This window comes from Malus domestica, chromosome 13 (assembly GCF_042453785.1).
Source record: "Malus domestica chromosome 13, GDT2T_hap1".
Classification (NCBI taxonomy): Eukaryota; Viridiplantae; Streptophyta; class Magnoliopsida; order Rosales; family Rosaceae; genus Malus; species Malus domestica.
Genome location: NC_091673.1, coordinates 9,749,283 through 9,765,857, shown reverse-complemented (window position 1 = coordinate 9,765,857; position 16,575 = coordinate 9,749,283). Strand labels below are relative to the sequence as shown.

The 16,575-nt window shown below is 37.3% G+C and overlaps 2 protein-coding genes across 4 annotated transcripts; both read right to left on the bottom strand.

The window, feature by feature from the left end:
- Nucleotides 1–555: 555 nt before the first annotated feature.
- LOC103452505 (ethylene-responsive transcription factor LEP-like) lies at nucleotides 556–1,729 on the bottom strand. The gene has a single exon (XM_008392004.4). The coding sequence runs from the start codon at nucleotides 1,584–1,586 to the stop codon at nucleotides 747–749; it is 840 nt and encodes a 279-aa protein (XP_008390226.1). The 5' UTR covers nucleotides 1,587–1,729; the 3' UTR covers nucleotides 556–746.
- A 9,403-nt stretch (nucleotides 1,730–11,132) lies between these two features.
- Nucleotides 11,133–15,527, bottom strand: LOC103414516 (nudix hydrolase 13, mitochondrial-like). 3 transcript variants are annotated; one of them, XM_070811059.1, is made up of 6 exons: nucleotides 15,063–15,099; nucleotides 14,654–14,888; nucleotides 12,420–12,534; nucleotides 12,248–12,331; nucleotides 11,760–11,909; nucleotides 11,133–11,592 (listed from the first exon to the last, which is right to left on the bottom strand). In XM_070811059.1, exons 2-6 carry the CDS (start codon nucleotides 14,722–14,724, stop codon nucleotides 11,365–11,367), a joined length of 648 nt encoding a protein of 215 aa, XP_070667160.1. In that variant the 5' UTR covers nucleotides 14,725–14,888; nucleotides 15,063–15,099; the 3' UTR covers nucleotides 11,133–11,364. The 3 variants fall into 3 exon arrangements, with proteins under 3 accessions (XP_070667160.1, XP_028947510.1, XP_028947511.1); XM_029091677.2 differs by having other exon boundaries at nucleotides 14,654–15,527; XM_029091678.2 differs by having other exon boundaries at nucleotides 12,420–12,519; nucleotides 14,654–15,416.
- Nucleotides 15,528–16,575: the final 1,048 nt, after the last annotated feature.

Genomic DNA, 16,575 nt, shown 5'->3' with positions numbered 1-16,575 from the left:
CAAACTAGCCCGTTCCTCGGTTGTTTCCCATATTTTGGACCGCTTGTATTTATCTTTGGGAAAATATTTGCTGAGCGACATGACTTTTTTTTTGGAGTTCAAATCTTCAGACTTCTGCACCAAAAAGACTCTGGCCTCTCTGTGCCCAATTTATTTGAATGACACATGTTTTTTTGACATATTTTATCTTTTTATGTTTATTTTTTTAAGTGAGGAAATAAGTTAAAGAGTTAGCATTGTTAAGTGGGGTTCAAATGAATAGCCAAGTGTCAACAAATAAGATAGATCACAGAGAAGCCATAGAAGATTTGAACTCCTTTTTTTAGTGTTAAACGTCTTATGCACGCTTAACCGCTCCATGCAAGGGAGGTGGTCTTGTGTGTGTGATCGGCCACATATATACTGCCTTCTTTCTACATAGTGGGATCAGGGCAAGCTACAGTTTGAGAAAAAAAAATGGTTCCGTTTTGTTTGTGTGGCTGCACGGTCATGTGCTCTGTCAGTCCGTCGTGCACCAAAATTTCTCCATACAAAAAAATAATTCACCAGACTAACTAAACCATGTCAAACCATTTGAACATTTAAACTCTCCAAGAAGCTCAAATTCTTGCAATATAAAGAGCATAGCCATTACAATTTCATCAAGGCACCCTTACTTTTGGCCCATCACAAAACAAAACAAGTTGATCAAAAAAAAAGGGAAAAAAAAACCACACTTTAAGATCAGATGGATTTACTAAACCAAGTCAGTAGAAATAGGCAGAGGATGAACCCAAATCAAACCCATCAATACCCGCATCCGAGACAGGTGGCATGCTCCCAAACAATGGGCTGTGCTGCACAAACTCGTTCGAGTCAAAGCCCACATAGGACCCACTCACCAATGAGTCCAGCCCATTGTTCGTCGTGGGCTGTGAAAACCCGTAAAAGCCCGACTCATTCCAAACTCCGTCCGAGCTCATAATGCCTTCAGGCTCATAACAAGTGGAGGAGGAGACACAAGGAGGCAAAGGAGGTAGCTCATGAGTGTGAGATTGAGACTGATACCCGGATTCATCAGCAACAACGCCGGAAATGGGCCCATAAGACCCGCTTCCGAACTCTGTTGATGAACCCCCAGAGACTGTGTAGGCATCAAATGGGTCCTGATGAGTGAATATGGGCTGCTGGGTGTGTGTTTGAGACTGGGAGTGGGTTTGGGGAAGTGGGGTAGTGAAGAACGCTGACATGTCGCGTTGCGATTCGTCGGGTGAGATAATTGAGGTGACAGACGAGCCATGTGGCATGTCTGAATAGACAAAGTTGGTTCGAGCCTTGGAACCGCGCATGGAGCGAGCGGCTCGGTCGTAGGCCAAGGCGGCCTCCTCCGCCGTATCGAAGGTTCCGAGCCAATGCCTCTCTTTGGTCGAAGGGTCTCGTATCTCAGCCGCATATCTGCCCCACGGCCTTCTCCTCACTCCAAGAAACCTAGTCTCCTGCTGGGTTTGTGGTTGCTGGGTTTGTTGCTGTTGTTGCTTTCTTTTGGTTTTTGATGAAGATGATGGTGAGTTGTTTGATTTAGAAGGTGAGGCTGTGAAGAAGTCCATGGATTTTGTTTGAAAAACAAAACAAACAAAAAAAAAGAAAAAAGCGTTTCTATAAATTTCTCTGTGAGATAATGCTTTGGATAGAGATTGTCAGTGATGACTACTAGAATTTTTAGAGAAGGGAATGATTGTAGGCTTCTTGGGTTTTCGTCCGTTGCATGTTGGGGTGTTTAAATAAGGGAGATTATTATGTAATTAATTAATTAATATTGATAATATAGTTATGTTGTATTATAGTGATTTTTTGGTGTAACTGGAACATCGCCACATGATTTTGTAGTTTCGCTTAAATTATAACAGATAATGCTAGGCAGACTAAATTTTTTAAACTAAATTGCAAACTAAATGATGTGTCACTATTAAAAAACAAGCACGTTAATCGACACTTAATTAATAATTCACTCATCTACAACCATATCATTTGGTTTAAAAATTTTGGTGTTCCTAGCATTACTCAATTTTAACATATGTTTATTTTAAATACTCTGAAAGTGAAACATATTGAAAAGTCGTCCTCTTATGTTATAATACGTAAAATGATAACTCCACGTGACAATGTTTTCTTTAAACACAAAAATTTCTCCTTATATTAACAGAGTTGCCCATAAACCAAATAAGTTGTCAAATGATGAGCAATCTTAATTCTCACACTCACGCATGCTAATCATCATCAGAAATTTTGGGTCCATCTTTTTCATGACTGACATCATGTAATTTCTGCCACAAAGCACATCATCCATGGCTGAGGCCCGAGGGCACCCTGGAGAATGTTGTTCTCTCTGCTGCTGACAGCAACTTCATGAATCCGTTGCTAATTTATTTGTTAAAATCTAGTTTATTTAAACAAAACCCTAATTAAATCACCGCGGAACCTTTGCAATATATGCCTTAGATTTCCGATTGATTGAATAAGTACTTAATAATACATTTTCTATCTTGTTTATTTGGCATGCATGATTAGCAACTTATGGCCATTATTATCCTTGTGTGCTGATTCATCTAACTTGTTGCAAGTTTATGTTCTTAATAATTAGGAATATTTTTTCAATTGGATTAAATATTATAATGCAGTACTCCCAAAGTTCTTAATATCATATATAACCTAAAGTTTGCTCGCATGTGCCTTAGGAAGGAGGGAGGGAGAGAGAGAGAGTCTGACTTGAATGTATGATCAGCTACTAATCATGGACTCTATTGCAGTAATCAAATTACTTTGAATTATGAGCATGCACGCCTGAGAAGAAGTTTTATATATCCAAACCCAAAAGCATTGTAAAAGGAGTAACCTGCAACATATGATTGCTCAATACATCTCAAATCTCTAATTATCATTCCCATGATCATTCAATTGTCAGTACCCCATCATTGATCATCCCAATGCAATTAGCAAATCACCATTTTAATACCACCTTTATCTTTTCGAGCATGAGAAATGCTAAGGAGACTTTCTTACTCTCAAAGTACGAGACTCTTTATAGACTTTCTGTCACATTACAGTTTAATGTCAATTACCGTGTCTACATCATAAAACAATGTGCCAAAAAATTAAGGTGTCAGAGAGTCTATAAAAAGTCTCATTTTTCATAGCATCTCCTTAGCATTTCTCTTTCGAGCATATATACTAGATCATCCCCAAGATTTTCTCTTTCAGAGCATCTCCCATATTACAGTTTAAATTTATAGTCTAATGAAATGTTATTGCGCGACAAATTATATTATTGTCCTATACATACGTAGATAAGTATAAATCATTTTCACATGTTACTCTATACATTGCATATGGAGACTTTTACGTACATGCAACAACACAGGGAATATAATTATCTCAGCCACGTGCATCCAATTTGAGCTTATAATATAATGATATGTTCCACACCTTCTTTCCCAACTTTTCAAACCAAAGTTTTTGTTTTATAATTCGTTTAATTACATGGAAATGGCTTTTTCCTCTTATATTTTGGTGAGTTTTGGAGCATCCTTCGTTGCTCATGACTATGAACACGCAGATAGACCTCCATTGAAGGAAAGCCATGTTGGGTTGCATGTGAGAGGGACACAAAGGGCATAGCTTTTTGAAGAAAAAACAATCACTAGGAAAGACCTACGTAATAGAAAAAGATCGAGAGAAAACTTGACCTATTGGGACCCATTTTCTTGGCCTTTCGGTACACGGTACATGCATATCTAATTACTTTAGATATTTAGGTTAACTAGTGCTTTGTTATTTTAACTGGAATCCGATTTAAGACCAATTTATTGGATTATGGATAACGAAAACTAGAAAGAAAAAGTACTAAGATGGCAATACCTTAATGAAGACATTAGTCAGCTTAATCTAAATTAATGATGGTGGCAGTTCAGATCCACATATCTTAGTCTTCTGTCTTATCCTTCCAAATATTTTTCTCTTACAAGTTCTTGTAACTTGTGCTAATTGTGAATTGGTAATTATCAACTTAATCCCAAATTGGTGCATGCCTCATGGTTGGCCATTGTGTAAAACCATATGCTAAGAAAAAATTTGTTGGAGATTTTGACTCAATTGAAGGAAAAAAGAATGTTTCACACCAAAATTACAAAGTGTGACTTTCCTCTAAAAAGAGATCAACAATCAAATCCAGATTCTTCAAACCGAACAATCTTCTTTCTAACAATGAACCAAGTCACCCTGATCATATAGAAATTGTCTTTCATGGGAAATGCATAATATATTTGATACCCTTGGATCTCTTCATTCGTCGTTGATTGATTTTTTATGTGATATTTTAAAAATATTTTATCACAATACAGATTCACACTTTAAATTTTAATGTCAAACTTAACAGTCACATACGTGTTTGCACGTCACTCAATGGGATTTGGTAAACAATCTTTTGACGTTCACGTGTGCATGTTCACTCTCATGGGAATCATATTGCTACCCTATTGCAAAAGTCGAGCCTATATACTGTGTAAAAATTGGAGGGAGCCAAGGTCACAAATAGGTCAAACATTTGTATCCATTTTAAAAGAGGGACAACTAACTATAAACTTAGGGCAACAAGCATGCAAGTTGAAATAAAGGTTGAGGTGGGTTCTTAACACGTTTGATTTTATCTTTGTCTCAAAAAAAAAAACTAATGTAAATTTGGCTTTCCAATTTATCATTGGGTTACACCGAAATATCATTATCAATGCCCAAGACAACCAAAATGGCCTTTCGAGTGACCATATCATCTAAAATGGCTAGTATATGATATGATATCTAGCATATAGTCCAATCTAAAATAAAGATTATACCTAATTAACTAATATCAAGAAAGTGGAAAGATAACATCAAGTATAGGGATAAATCGGCCGTTTGTGATTCCTGGACACAGATTTCTGAATTTAGGCCAAACAAGGCTTTATGCCGATTGATCACCATTATTCTATAAGATGATATTCTTTTTAGACATTTGGCAATATTATTATGGTGCATTTTTTGACTGAGATATCGGTCTCTCTCTTTGACTCATGACTGACACAACACAACTATATATCATTCCTACTTCCTAGCTTCCATTTTAATTAAACAATTCTGACAAAAATATAGAAAGAGAGATTCTCAAGAAGCACCTTCTCAATTCGAATCAATGGTTTTGTGATGACAAATTTTATAGGTTAGTCAGTATCTGCAATCATATGCTAAATGGTCTTAAATGAATAAAATACAGTGCATCGTTTTCTTAAGCATTTGAGTGGCATGGCCAACCCATGTGCTTCCTCTATACATAATATACTGTTGACAAGCAATTCTTGATCGCATATAAAGTGAATTGTGTGGAACTTATATCTTATATGGTTAAGAGTATTTATTTTGTTTAAAACGTAGTGTTCGAACAAATATAAATTTGATAAAATTAAAAAAAAAATTGTTTTATTCTAAACAACTTATAAAATCTGATGAAAAAAAAATATTTTGTTCTAAAAACAACGAATAAAATCTGACATTTTTTACATTATGCATGGGTAGATTGTGAATCTGTTGAGTATATACTTTCAACTTCAAGTGAGAATAAAATAACCAACTAGGGTTAGAGTGACCAAAGTGTGTGAGTGCAATTTTAATAAATCTCTAATCTTAATTAACTTCTTGGTATAAGAAAACAGAAAAAAGAAAACAAGAAGGTTTACATAATGGTGGGTGGCGTTAAGAACTAATTAGTAGGTGAATAGTGGTTTCCTGGGGGAAGAAAATTAAGTGTCAAAAGTCAAAAAAACTCGAATAAAGGCCAAGGTGGATTTGTGAATCCCATGAATCTCCAATTTCAAGGCACAAATAAAACAGATATATGTGAGTGAAAAGATGTGTTGGAAAGAAAGGTGTAGAGAGTCAAAGGAACCCTCCCCGTGTTACATGGAAGAAAAGTGTAAATCAAATTAAGGGTTTGATAAAGGTGGCAGTTTAACAATCCAGACAACTAGGACAAAGTTGAGTTAGGCACACAAACAAGGTCCCTTGATCTTTTCCCATTTGGCCATATTCATATAATTCTTCAACTCGTTTTGTGAGATTTTTATGTGTTATGGCTACATCGTCATCTGATGTTATTAATATGATTGTCTTAACATACGTATTAGGTCGTTGATATGTGTATATTATCAACTTTGGTATCTATTCATATTTAATAAGATTAATAACTATGTTAAGATACGACAGTCAAGAAATATCATTTGATCACTTGTTACTTTCTCACGTTCGTATATATTTTTATGTTTGTTTCAAGAGATTTTTCAGTGTTAATATCACAATGCCACATGTTATTACTAATTCTCTCATGTTAAAACACTTAAGTACAAAATCCTTAAATAAGACTATTATAAAAATGTGACGGTCAAACTAAAAACTTCTAATTGCAAATTGCTCTCTAGCTAAGTTAAAGTCATCTACGGTGAAGCAGAAGGTCTCTGTCAATGCACGAGTTCACATAGTCGTCTCAGAAAATTGAGATACCGAAAGGGAAAAGTACAAAGTTGATCAAACCCCACGGCCTTTGGAATTAAACTTAAACTAACCAGGAAGATTAATTAAGGTATTTTTCTTTGAAGGGTGAATGTTTTTGTATTGTGCTCTAGCATTTTTGCAAGGATTCAGGGTTTCGAGGGAGCGTTTGGATGTTTGAATTTTTCTTGTCGTGTTTGAAGATCATTCCGGACTTTGAGATATTTTTGGCTCTTTTCTGTTTTGCTCGTTTTATTCATTGTGAGTTTGTGATGAGATAAAACTGTTATTTGGGTTAATATTTGAATATTGGGTTTAAGTGAAAAAAAGTCCAAGGATACCAATTGAAAGGGGAATTGCCCAAAGGCCAGCATTAAGCCTAGAAGCAAATTGAGGCTTTCTCAGCCAAAAGTCATAAGCCACGTGTCTATAAGTGAAGTGACAAGTAATGGAGATTAACCTACTATCCACCAAATAACACTTTTCAGTGGCATTACAAGTAAGAAAGCTGATGACTCACTACCCTCCAAATGTTTTCGAGCAAGAGCAAAAGTTACAGCAGTCGGGTTAGTTTGCCTATAAAAGGAAGAAGAAACCCTAAAGACAAACACACTCAACCAATCAAACAAACAAACATACAAACTTTGCTCTGAAGCTAGATTTGCATCCAAAAGCTGAACTTACCTCAGATTCAGTCATTTTAAGGATAGTTCCCTACAAAAGACATCTTTTGTTTAGTCTAAAAGCTCTGCTACCTCCCTTAGTGGCGTAGTATCGATTCCCTTGTGTAAACTTGTTTACCATCCATCCCTTTTTAAGCATACAACTCTTGTAAACTCAAAGAAAAGTGACTAGAAAAAGTTCAACCTTGCTAAACAAGGTGAAATCTTGCCTAAAGCTCTTTGTTTATTTTCTAAATTAGTAGATTTATTACTTAATGCATTCTCCAGTATGTATTCAAGTTACTTCCACCTGTTTTTCTATTTTAAGAAGTCCATTTGCATCTGGATCTGGTTCGCTTAAATGAATATGCTTTCATTAGATATAATCTAGAACCAAACAAGTGACTTAAGGCGATCTAGACTCCCTTCATTTCGAGCATACAACACTAAGAAAAGAAAAAGAACTTAATGTAGACTTAACCTATCCACGACAATCATTTGATAACAAGAAGTTTGAAGTAACTTGGGGTGCAAGTAATCGACTTAAAATACACTTGTTCTACATCTACTATATTGTGATAGCAGTTGACACACCCCGTCCCGAAGGAGGGCATGTTGGCCATCACATGAGAGTGACGTAACCATTTACACAATTCAGAAGCTTTAAAGATACAATTACTAAGATGTAACACCTGATGGTGAGTCCTACTTTTGTGAATTCTGTCAGAACACCGTTGGATTTCTCGTGGCCACCAAAGCTCTGCTATCTTGAACCTGGAGGGGCGCAAAACAAAGTTGAGTGGGTCAGTAAAACAAAGTTTTTCGAAAATATTTCATTTAATAACATTTCTAACCCCTCACTGTAAAACCTGTATACTTTCCCAGAAAATAACATAATATGCATATAATTCTTCAAATATCTCAAATCACCAATCTTTATCAAAAACCAGAAAGTATGCCATGCTATAAGCGTCAATAACAGAATAAGGGTGCAACATTTAACAGGTGAAATAAGGAATCAACCGGAGACCCTGCAGTTGGTCATGTACGGTTAATTCAATAGCTCAATATCCAACCAACCGGAGTCACCACAGTGACCTGTACGGCGCTACTTTGCACATACATAAGAACTACTTGAAGTAGTCTGTACGATAAGAAAGGTGTAAGAATACGCTCTAATGCTTATCTCATCAACAACTGTATAATAATCTAAAATCACCTACAAGTCGGAACCACCTCTAATGGTCTGTATGATATGTCGGAACCACCTCTCATGGTCTATACGACATGCACCTACTTGGATCCAAGGTGAGCGTGTGGTGCGGGGTGAATAATATAAGCACTAACACCAAGGGTGCAGGTTATGAGCTCTCAACGCAATTCACATCATCAATAAACCATATGAATAACATAAAACTCACTTGATATTTACCTGTGCGTCCACAGCACCAATTCACATATATGCATCAAATACTAATTCATATATTTCATATAATATGCATGCATGGCATTTTAAAACATACTTTCATTTATTTTCAATTTCTGAGAAAAATCAATAGTATATAAGTAAATACAGAAAATACTGCCAACTCACCTGGAGTTCGCCCTACAACTCCCTAGCACAACACATCAAGGCGTCATGACCATCGGTGCCTAGAATAATCATCAAGACAAACCTCAGAAATCATATCGATATAATATATAACTTATATAAAACATGTCACTACGTAGTTCGATCCGGAAGATCTGCAACTCAGATTTCCAATCCATAACTTCTGGAGGTTCACAATATATCTCTAGAACAACATCCTAAAATTTCCTTACCATCCAACAGTCGAATCTTTGTCAATTGTCAAAACCAAGTGACGGTTAACATTATATTGTATGAACTTACAACTCCAATTCCGGAAGATCCGTAAATCGAATTCCCAATCCGTAAGTTCTTAAAATCCTCAAATATTACGTATTACAACGTATCAAAGTTTAGTGACGATCCAACGGTTGGATCATCAATTCACATTTTCACCTAACCACGAATCGTAACGAACTTAGGTTCAATTACTCAATTTACGTCAATCAATTATCAAAACTGAACCTAGAACATTAAACACATGCTAAGAATGACATTAGCGGGCCACTGGCCACGCGCCGCCGCACGGGCCGCCGCGGGTGGTGGTCGGCCGCCCCGGCTCGTCGAAAAATCCAACTATCTCCAAAAATTACCAAAATTTACAGAAATGAAGATCTCAATGAGTAGAGTAAACGTTATACCTGAGGGCCAAGGCCAATTTGGCCTGGAAAGGCTCCAATTTGCTCAAACTCGTGCGAAACCCTAGAATTGGGTGAGTTCCAATTCGTCCTCAAATCAACTCTGATGCTCCAACTAATGCTTGGGCTTTGTTCTAGGCCTCAAGAGAATGCTATGGGTGGTGACAATTGAAAGAAATTGCTTCGGGATTGGGTGATTCGAAGCCAAAGCCGCCGCACCCCTCCTTGCGTGTTCCTCCATTTTCAAAGCCAAATCTCTCCAATTTTGAGATGGAATGGATAGAGGAAGGCTCCTAGAGTGTTTCCCATGAGGTTTCTTGAAGCAATTTGCCGGAAAAATGGGCCAAAACTCGTCGGAAATGGCAAGAACACCGACCGGGTCGGGTTGCCAATCCACGGGTCGTGATTCCCCGTTTCTCCCTTCCCTCCTTTCTCCTTCTTTCTTCTCTTCTTGATTGGTCAGATTCTCCTTCTCTCTTCTCCTGATTCGTCCCCTCCTTCTTCTTTCAGATTGGGCAGTTTTGCCCAATCCCATTTTTCTTTTCTTCTTCCTTCCCGACTGCCCTCTTTCATTTTCCATTTCTAATAACAACTAATAAAAATAATAACACACACACACACACACACACACACACACACACACACACACACACACACACATATATATATATATATATACAGAGAGCTTAAGGGGAGGGATCCCCATTTTTTCAAAAAAAATGGGGACACGCTCCCCACCGTTAGATTGACTTTAATGAAATTGTGTGGTTGAGATTAAAACACAGGCCACAGAATCTCAACCACATGATTTCATTAAAGTCAAATCCAACGGTAGGAAACGTATCCCTATTTTTTTGAAAAAATGGGGATCCCTCCCCTTAAGCAATTCCTATATATATATATATATATATATATATATATATATATATATTAACCAAAGTAAAAGTACTTCTCAGGTTAGAGTTCCGTAAAACTTTAACCGTAACTTCAAATCACGAATCGTCTGCGCCCACGTTTCCGTAGCGACGAGTACTACGAGGATATGTCAAGAAAACAAATCTTAGATGACACGACACAATGATTAACCTTGAATAATGCGCGTGCCTCAAAGGGCATTTTTGTAAAATCTTTTATTAAAACTTTAAAAACTCTTAAAATCAGGGACGGACTGTGACAACAGTGGCACGCCTAGCACTTAGTTTTGATTGCGAATCTCAAAGCCTACACCTAAGGCCCCACAAAGGCACTTTTCAGAACTAACTTTGTTCTCTTCTTGTAGCACATCAACAAGTAAGAGCCTGACTACACATTCAAAATGCAAATCCCTTGGGGAGCTGTGCTGAGATCCGAGGATTCTTCTCTAGAGAAATCTTTGCCCGAACAACTGTGTATGTTCAAGTATTTAGTGTCAAGATTTCAGAGAGACGGCTACCAGAAGCACTACTAATTACACTAGAATTGTTCTTTTAACTTGTAGTTTATCACTTACACAGCAGGACAGTTATGGAAGTTTTATTCTAAAAAGCTTCTGTGTTATGAGAATTAGAACCACACAATATACGTCGCATAAAATATTTGCCGATTCTCTAACATAGAAGTTTTGCATTCTCCAAACATTAAACAGCATTTCTTGTAAACAAAATTTCAAGTACATAATTTAAGGGTTCTCAACTGTGCATTCCACCAAATCTTGATTTGATTACAGGCTTGTACAAATGAGGAAATCTAAACAGACTTAGTTAAAAAATAAACATAATTACTAGAAAAAATATAACAATTTAAGACTAGAGAAAATTGCTACAGACGGGAAATTTCAGTACAAGGGATTTTTATATGACTTGTGATCATTGATCAACCCTTTACAGTTCATTTACTGCATGAATTTTTAAGCTGCAAGCTGCTGTATGCTGGGATGATTAGCAAAGGACGTTGACGATGATGACATTGGATTTGGATGTTCTGATCCAATTTCTGAGATTGGCCTCAAAGGAAGTTCATCCAGTTCTTTCCTTGTGTCATTTTCCCTGGTCTCCGAGAGAGGTGTTGTAAATTTTCGTAGCGCTTCTCGCATCCAGTCATAACGACAGGATCTGAATGCTTCTTCTATTGTGAGCTGAAAAATGGTTACAACCAACAAATTATATCAAGTCCTCACTTAAGGTCGCGCCAAAGGGCTGAGTTTGAAAGCTAAGATGGTTACAAATTTATAGTGCTTGTTTCAACTAGTTGCCAGCATTTTATCTGCTGGCCCAAAAGTTTGCAACAGGGTACAGAACTCACCCATTTCCTTCCATAGTTAGCCTGCTCGGGCCAGGAATCAAGTTCCTCAGTCACCTCCATTGCAAACATGAAACCTTTACAACCTCCTTGCAGACTGCAGCTCTTCTGTTTGCTCTTGCTTCTATACTCCCAAGCTCCCAGTGGATTGTCCTGAAGCAAAAATGAAATTTATTTATTTACTTGAGTTTCATAGTCTGAATTGAGTTAGTCATCTTTTATGTATTGAAGCATGACCAGTCTCAGTGTTATGCATGAGGCACTGTAATCACATTAAACATGTACCAACGAAAATCGGGTAAAACCACGAAAACAGATTTCCAAAACTATTGACACATGAAGTGAGAATCCATTACAACAATAGGTTACATGAGAGAATATGTGAGGCAGAAAACTCCTAAATTAGATGTCCAGGTACAAATTCTGTTGCATTTAAAAATTAAAGTGCCAAGGTGGCCGTGCCTGTTACCAAGCAGGAAAGGGAAACCTACACCAAGAACTCCTTTCACTCCGGCTTCCTCTAAGGCCTCGCGACAGGCAGCTTCGCTCATGGTTTCGTCATCCTCCCATCCACCCTGATCATGAAAGAAGGTGTTGCTATGCTTAATGTTTGACCAAAGTAGAGCCTTTATGTATTGAACAAATAAAGCAAGAAGATAATACCTTTGGAAACACAAGATCGTCCCGACTTGGAGAAGAAATCATGAGAACAAGCAATTTTTGCTCTATACTGCCATTGCAACTGCCATCACTCTTTTCAAACCTATAAGGAATACACCTATTTTTTACACCACATAGAAAGTTAAAACCAGGAAAGTTGAAACTTCCAGATTAATGTGAGACGATGTAGCTGGTTGAAAAGGAAATACAGAAGGGAAATGTTATAGAAGTTCTCGATAAACCCCTCAGAGAGACAGAGACAGAGAGGGCGCCTCTCGGGGGGGGGGGGGGGGGGGGTGTGGATGGGGGATGTGCTCAGGGAAGAACATCATCGATAGATAATAACAGATAGGATACCCTACACAGAAAGGATTAGGGCCAATCCAAAGAACCAACGCGTTATTATGACATGTTATACATACTGAACCATAATTGCCATATTATGAACCTTCCTTGATTTGCCTACATTACAAACAATAAGGTTTGATCTTAAGTGTCCAATCTCCCGCACACTCTTCTAGCTAAGTAGCTTAAGTTCAGGCTAATCAGTAAGAGGGTGGTATCCATTTAAGCAGATTCAAATAATATGAGAGAATATATTTGGTTGAAAGAGAAATGCAGAATGAGGAAAAAAACCCCCATAAAACCTAGAGAGTGAGAAGGAGTAGTTCTGAATGAAGAACAATATCAACCACGTACAGAAAGGATATCCAACGCAAAATAAGCGATAGGACCAACACAAAGAATAAACTAGTTATGATGACATGATGTACCTACTGAACCGTATTATATGAAGATTCCATGATTTAGCTACATTTTCACAAACAAAATGTTTTGATCATGAAATTAGACTCTACCTACCTAAGTACTTATTTCCCGGTAATCAGCAAGAGGAGGGTATCAATGTAAAGATTTACATCATTTTCCTGCATTATTCATGATGACTCTTAAGTTTACTCGTGTTATGGTTTCTACCAGATCAGTTATGCTGCAAACGGAACATTGTAAATTTTTGTAGCATTTTCCTGCATTATTATTCATGAAGACTAATCTAATAGTTGACGATCATATTTATAAGCATAAGTTTTGTTCTTAATACGTAGTACGTAATTATGATAGTCTCGAGGAGAGACTAAATCCTCCTCCTAAGAGGAGATAAACAGTTACCAGTCTGAGTTATGCAATATTGCAAGCATAATATTGTCAATCACGGATATCAAAACAAGAGAACCGTACAAAACATTAGTTAGAAAGCTTTTCAGTTTTACACTTGCTATAATGTCAACTCAAGATGAAGTGAAAGCCTGCTAAAGTTCGACTCATGACTCAACTGATACAAACAAACAATTGAGATGCAAAGATAGCTAAGAGACATAGACATACATACAAAGACGATAAAGTTCTTAAATTGCTACGTCTTCCTTAGCCATTAGGTAAGATATCGACAATTGATATGTGTCTAAGCCTTATAGGTCTTTTCCGACGATTAAGATAGAAAATGTTATTTAAAGTCTTGATTAGAAAATAACTTTACTATGAATGTGATATGCTTATTAACTCACATTAGAGAACACTACAACTGCGCAATGACTAAAAGGGAAATTACCGATAGTTGGTGTGAAGTGTGAACATAAGTGAATGGACCCATGAACCATCAAAAGGCAATTTTTAGGCCCAGCTTTAGCAACTCAACCCTTGGCCATTAGCAATTTTGGACCCTTTGGCAACTTGTTAAAACAAAACATTGGGACCCAGAGATAAGCTCTTGTCACCTCAATTCTACCTATTGCGCAAGTTTTTTTTTATCGGAGGCAGATTGTCTGCTCTTCCAGTATCATACTCTTTCCATCTCTTCTTATTTATGCGGTTACGGTTAAACCACGTTAATATTTTATATTTTTATTGTTTTTTTTCTTATTATCTTTATAAAAAAATCAATATAAAATATTGACGTAATTTAACCATGACCGTACAATACGAGAGGGGATGAGAAGGGTATGATAAAAGACGGACAGACAATCTGCCTCCTTTTTTATCACACACAAAGATAAAATCATTTGAAACATAATTAACACATGATGCTAAAACATCAAGAAATTATCATAAAACGAGTGCTAGCAAGGCTTCAATTCGGATTCATACTCTCAGTAAACAGTAAAACACTTGCTTCCTTCGATAAAAAGAGAACGAAGGGAACAATCTATGACCAAAAACAAAGAGGTGATAGAAGTGCTCACCCCGAAACAAGCCTCAAATGACCGTCGTAGCGCTGCCTCTGCCGCCCTGTTCTTGCCGTTAGATAAGACATGATAGTAACCTGCAGACCGAGAAAACAACCCTAACAATATCTACAATTGGGGGACTTGTTCATCCGGGTTTGCTGGAGTTTCCGAGTGTGTATGATTTACATATGTAGAGCATACGAAGAACACCGAAAAACTAAGGCCCCGGAGAAAAAATGAGAGAGCAGCTCTTTAAATTTAAATGGATTAGAGGAGAGAGAGAGAGAGAGAGAGAGAGAGAGAGAGAGAGAGAGAGAGAGAGAGAGAGAGAGAGGAAGAAAAAATGGAGAGTCAATAAGGGCGACGGTGACGCTGAATCTAGTAACAAATTGTATGTTGTTTGAACAGATGAAATTTGGCTTACTCTGTTTGCTGCTCCTTCACAGAAATTGCTGCTTACACAATATTTTCTGCAGGAGAGAGAGAGAGAGAGAGAGAGAGAGAGAGCCATATATAAATGTTTACGCGGGAAGACCAAATCAACGCTAATCACTTGAATATGTAAACGTCAAACTCATAGCGTGACATGGGTCTTGAACTTTCGTGAAAAGACGATATTCTAGACTATTTGAGTTTTGCAAAAAAGGATTCATACTCAAGTGTTAGAGAGTTGGAATCTTACGCTAATCAACTAGCCTAATTCCGATCAACGAAGTATAATTCAATCAATAAACAGAGATGGAAGTCTAGTGTTTCACATTTGCAGGCCTAGAATTATAGTTGAACATATTATTTGTTTCATACTTTGTGTTTGTTTTCCTACAATGTCGGCAGTATCGATGACAGGCCTTGCTGTTTTCAACAAAACAAAAAAAATCAAAACAAAAAAAGTCAAAACAAAAAAAGAAGCATGGGGGAAACTCAGTCCCTGAAGATTCAGGTATTTTCAATTAAAATTTAATATTAGGGTTGGGATGGAGCCCCACCAATAATTGGCCGACCAAATTGCACATCACTGTCGTGCACCGGTATCATCTCCTAATTCAGATTTACACGAGAAATGTTGAAAATTATCCAAAAGAACCAAACCCAAACTCACGTTCCGTAAAATCGTTTGAGCACGCTTTGAACTTAAGATTTGAAATCATTGCTTATGTACATGTGTTATCCATCAAATATTTGTCAACATCAATAAGGAAGTATTAAACTAAACATGGTAAATATAAGAAATAACTCTTTGTATTTCATTACTTAATGTGTAAGGATTACAACTCAATATATATACAGTTCTCTAATAAAGCTTAGTACCTAATTATACTTTAGTAGGTATCTAATACAGAGATTAGTTGCAAAACTGTTACATCTAAACATGACAGCTGTACATCTGAAAATGACAGCTGTTAGCTATGACTACTTATCCCTTTACACCCCCTCAAGCTAAGCGGAGGAGATCCCAGAGAAAGCTTGGACTGAAGAAAGTGAAACCGAGCCTTGGATAGGGGCTTTGTATGGATGTCTGCAATCTGATGATCAGTGGAAACATACAACACTTTGACTAAACCAGCAAGAACAAGCTCTCTAATGTAGTGATAATCGATCTCCACATGTTTAGTGCGCGCATGAAACACAGGATTGGAAGCCAAAGATATGGCAGAAACATTGTCACACCACAGTGTGGGAGTATGAGAAAGAGGGAAAGTAATGTCTTTGAAAATCTTGCAGATCCATGTGAGTTCAGCAGCAGTAAGAGCAAGAGAGCGATACTCGGCCTCGGTTGAAGAGCGGGCAACAGTGGCCTGCTTTTTAGCACTCCAACTGATAAGATTGGGACCAAAGTAAACACAATAACCAGATGTAGAACGTCTATCAAAAACACAACCAGCCCAATCAGCATCCGAGAAAGCTGTGAGCTGCAGAGATCCCTTTTTGAACCAGAT

Coding starts and splice junctions, on each gene's coding strand:
- LOC103452505 (XM_008392004.4), bottom strand. CDS start 1,586: ATGGACTTCTTCACAGCCTCACCTTCTAAATCAAACAACTCACCATCA.
- LOC103414516 (XM_029091677.2), bottom strand. CDS start 14,724: ATGTCTTATCTAACGGCAAGAACAGGGCGGCAGAGGCAGCGCTACGAC. Junction 11,910..12,247: donor GAGTGAAAGGAGTTCTTGGT/GTAGGTTTCCCT, acceptor TTTTTGCTTCAG/GACAATCCACTGGGAGCTTG. Junction 11,593..11,759: donor CTAACTATGGAAGGAAATGG/GTGAGTTCTGTA, acceptor ACCATTTTTCAG/CTCACAATAGAAGAAGCATT.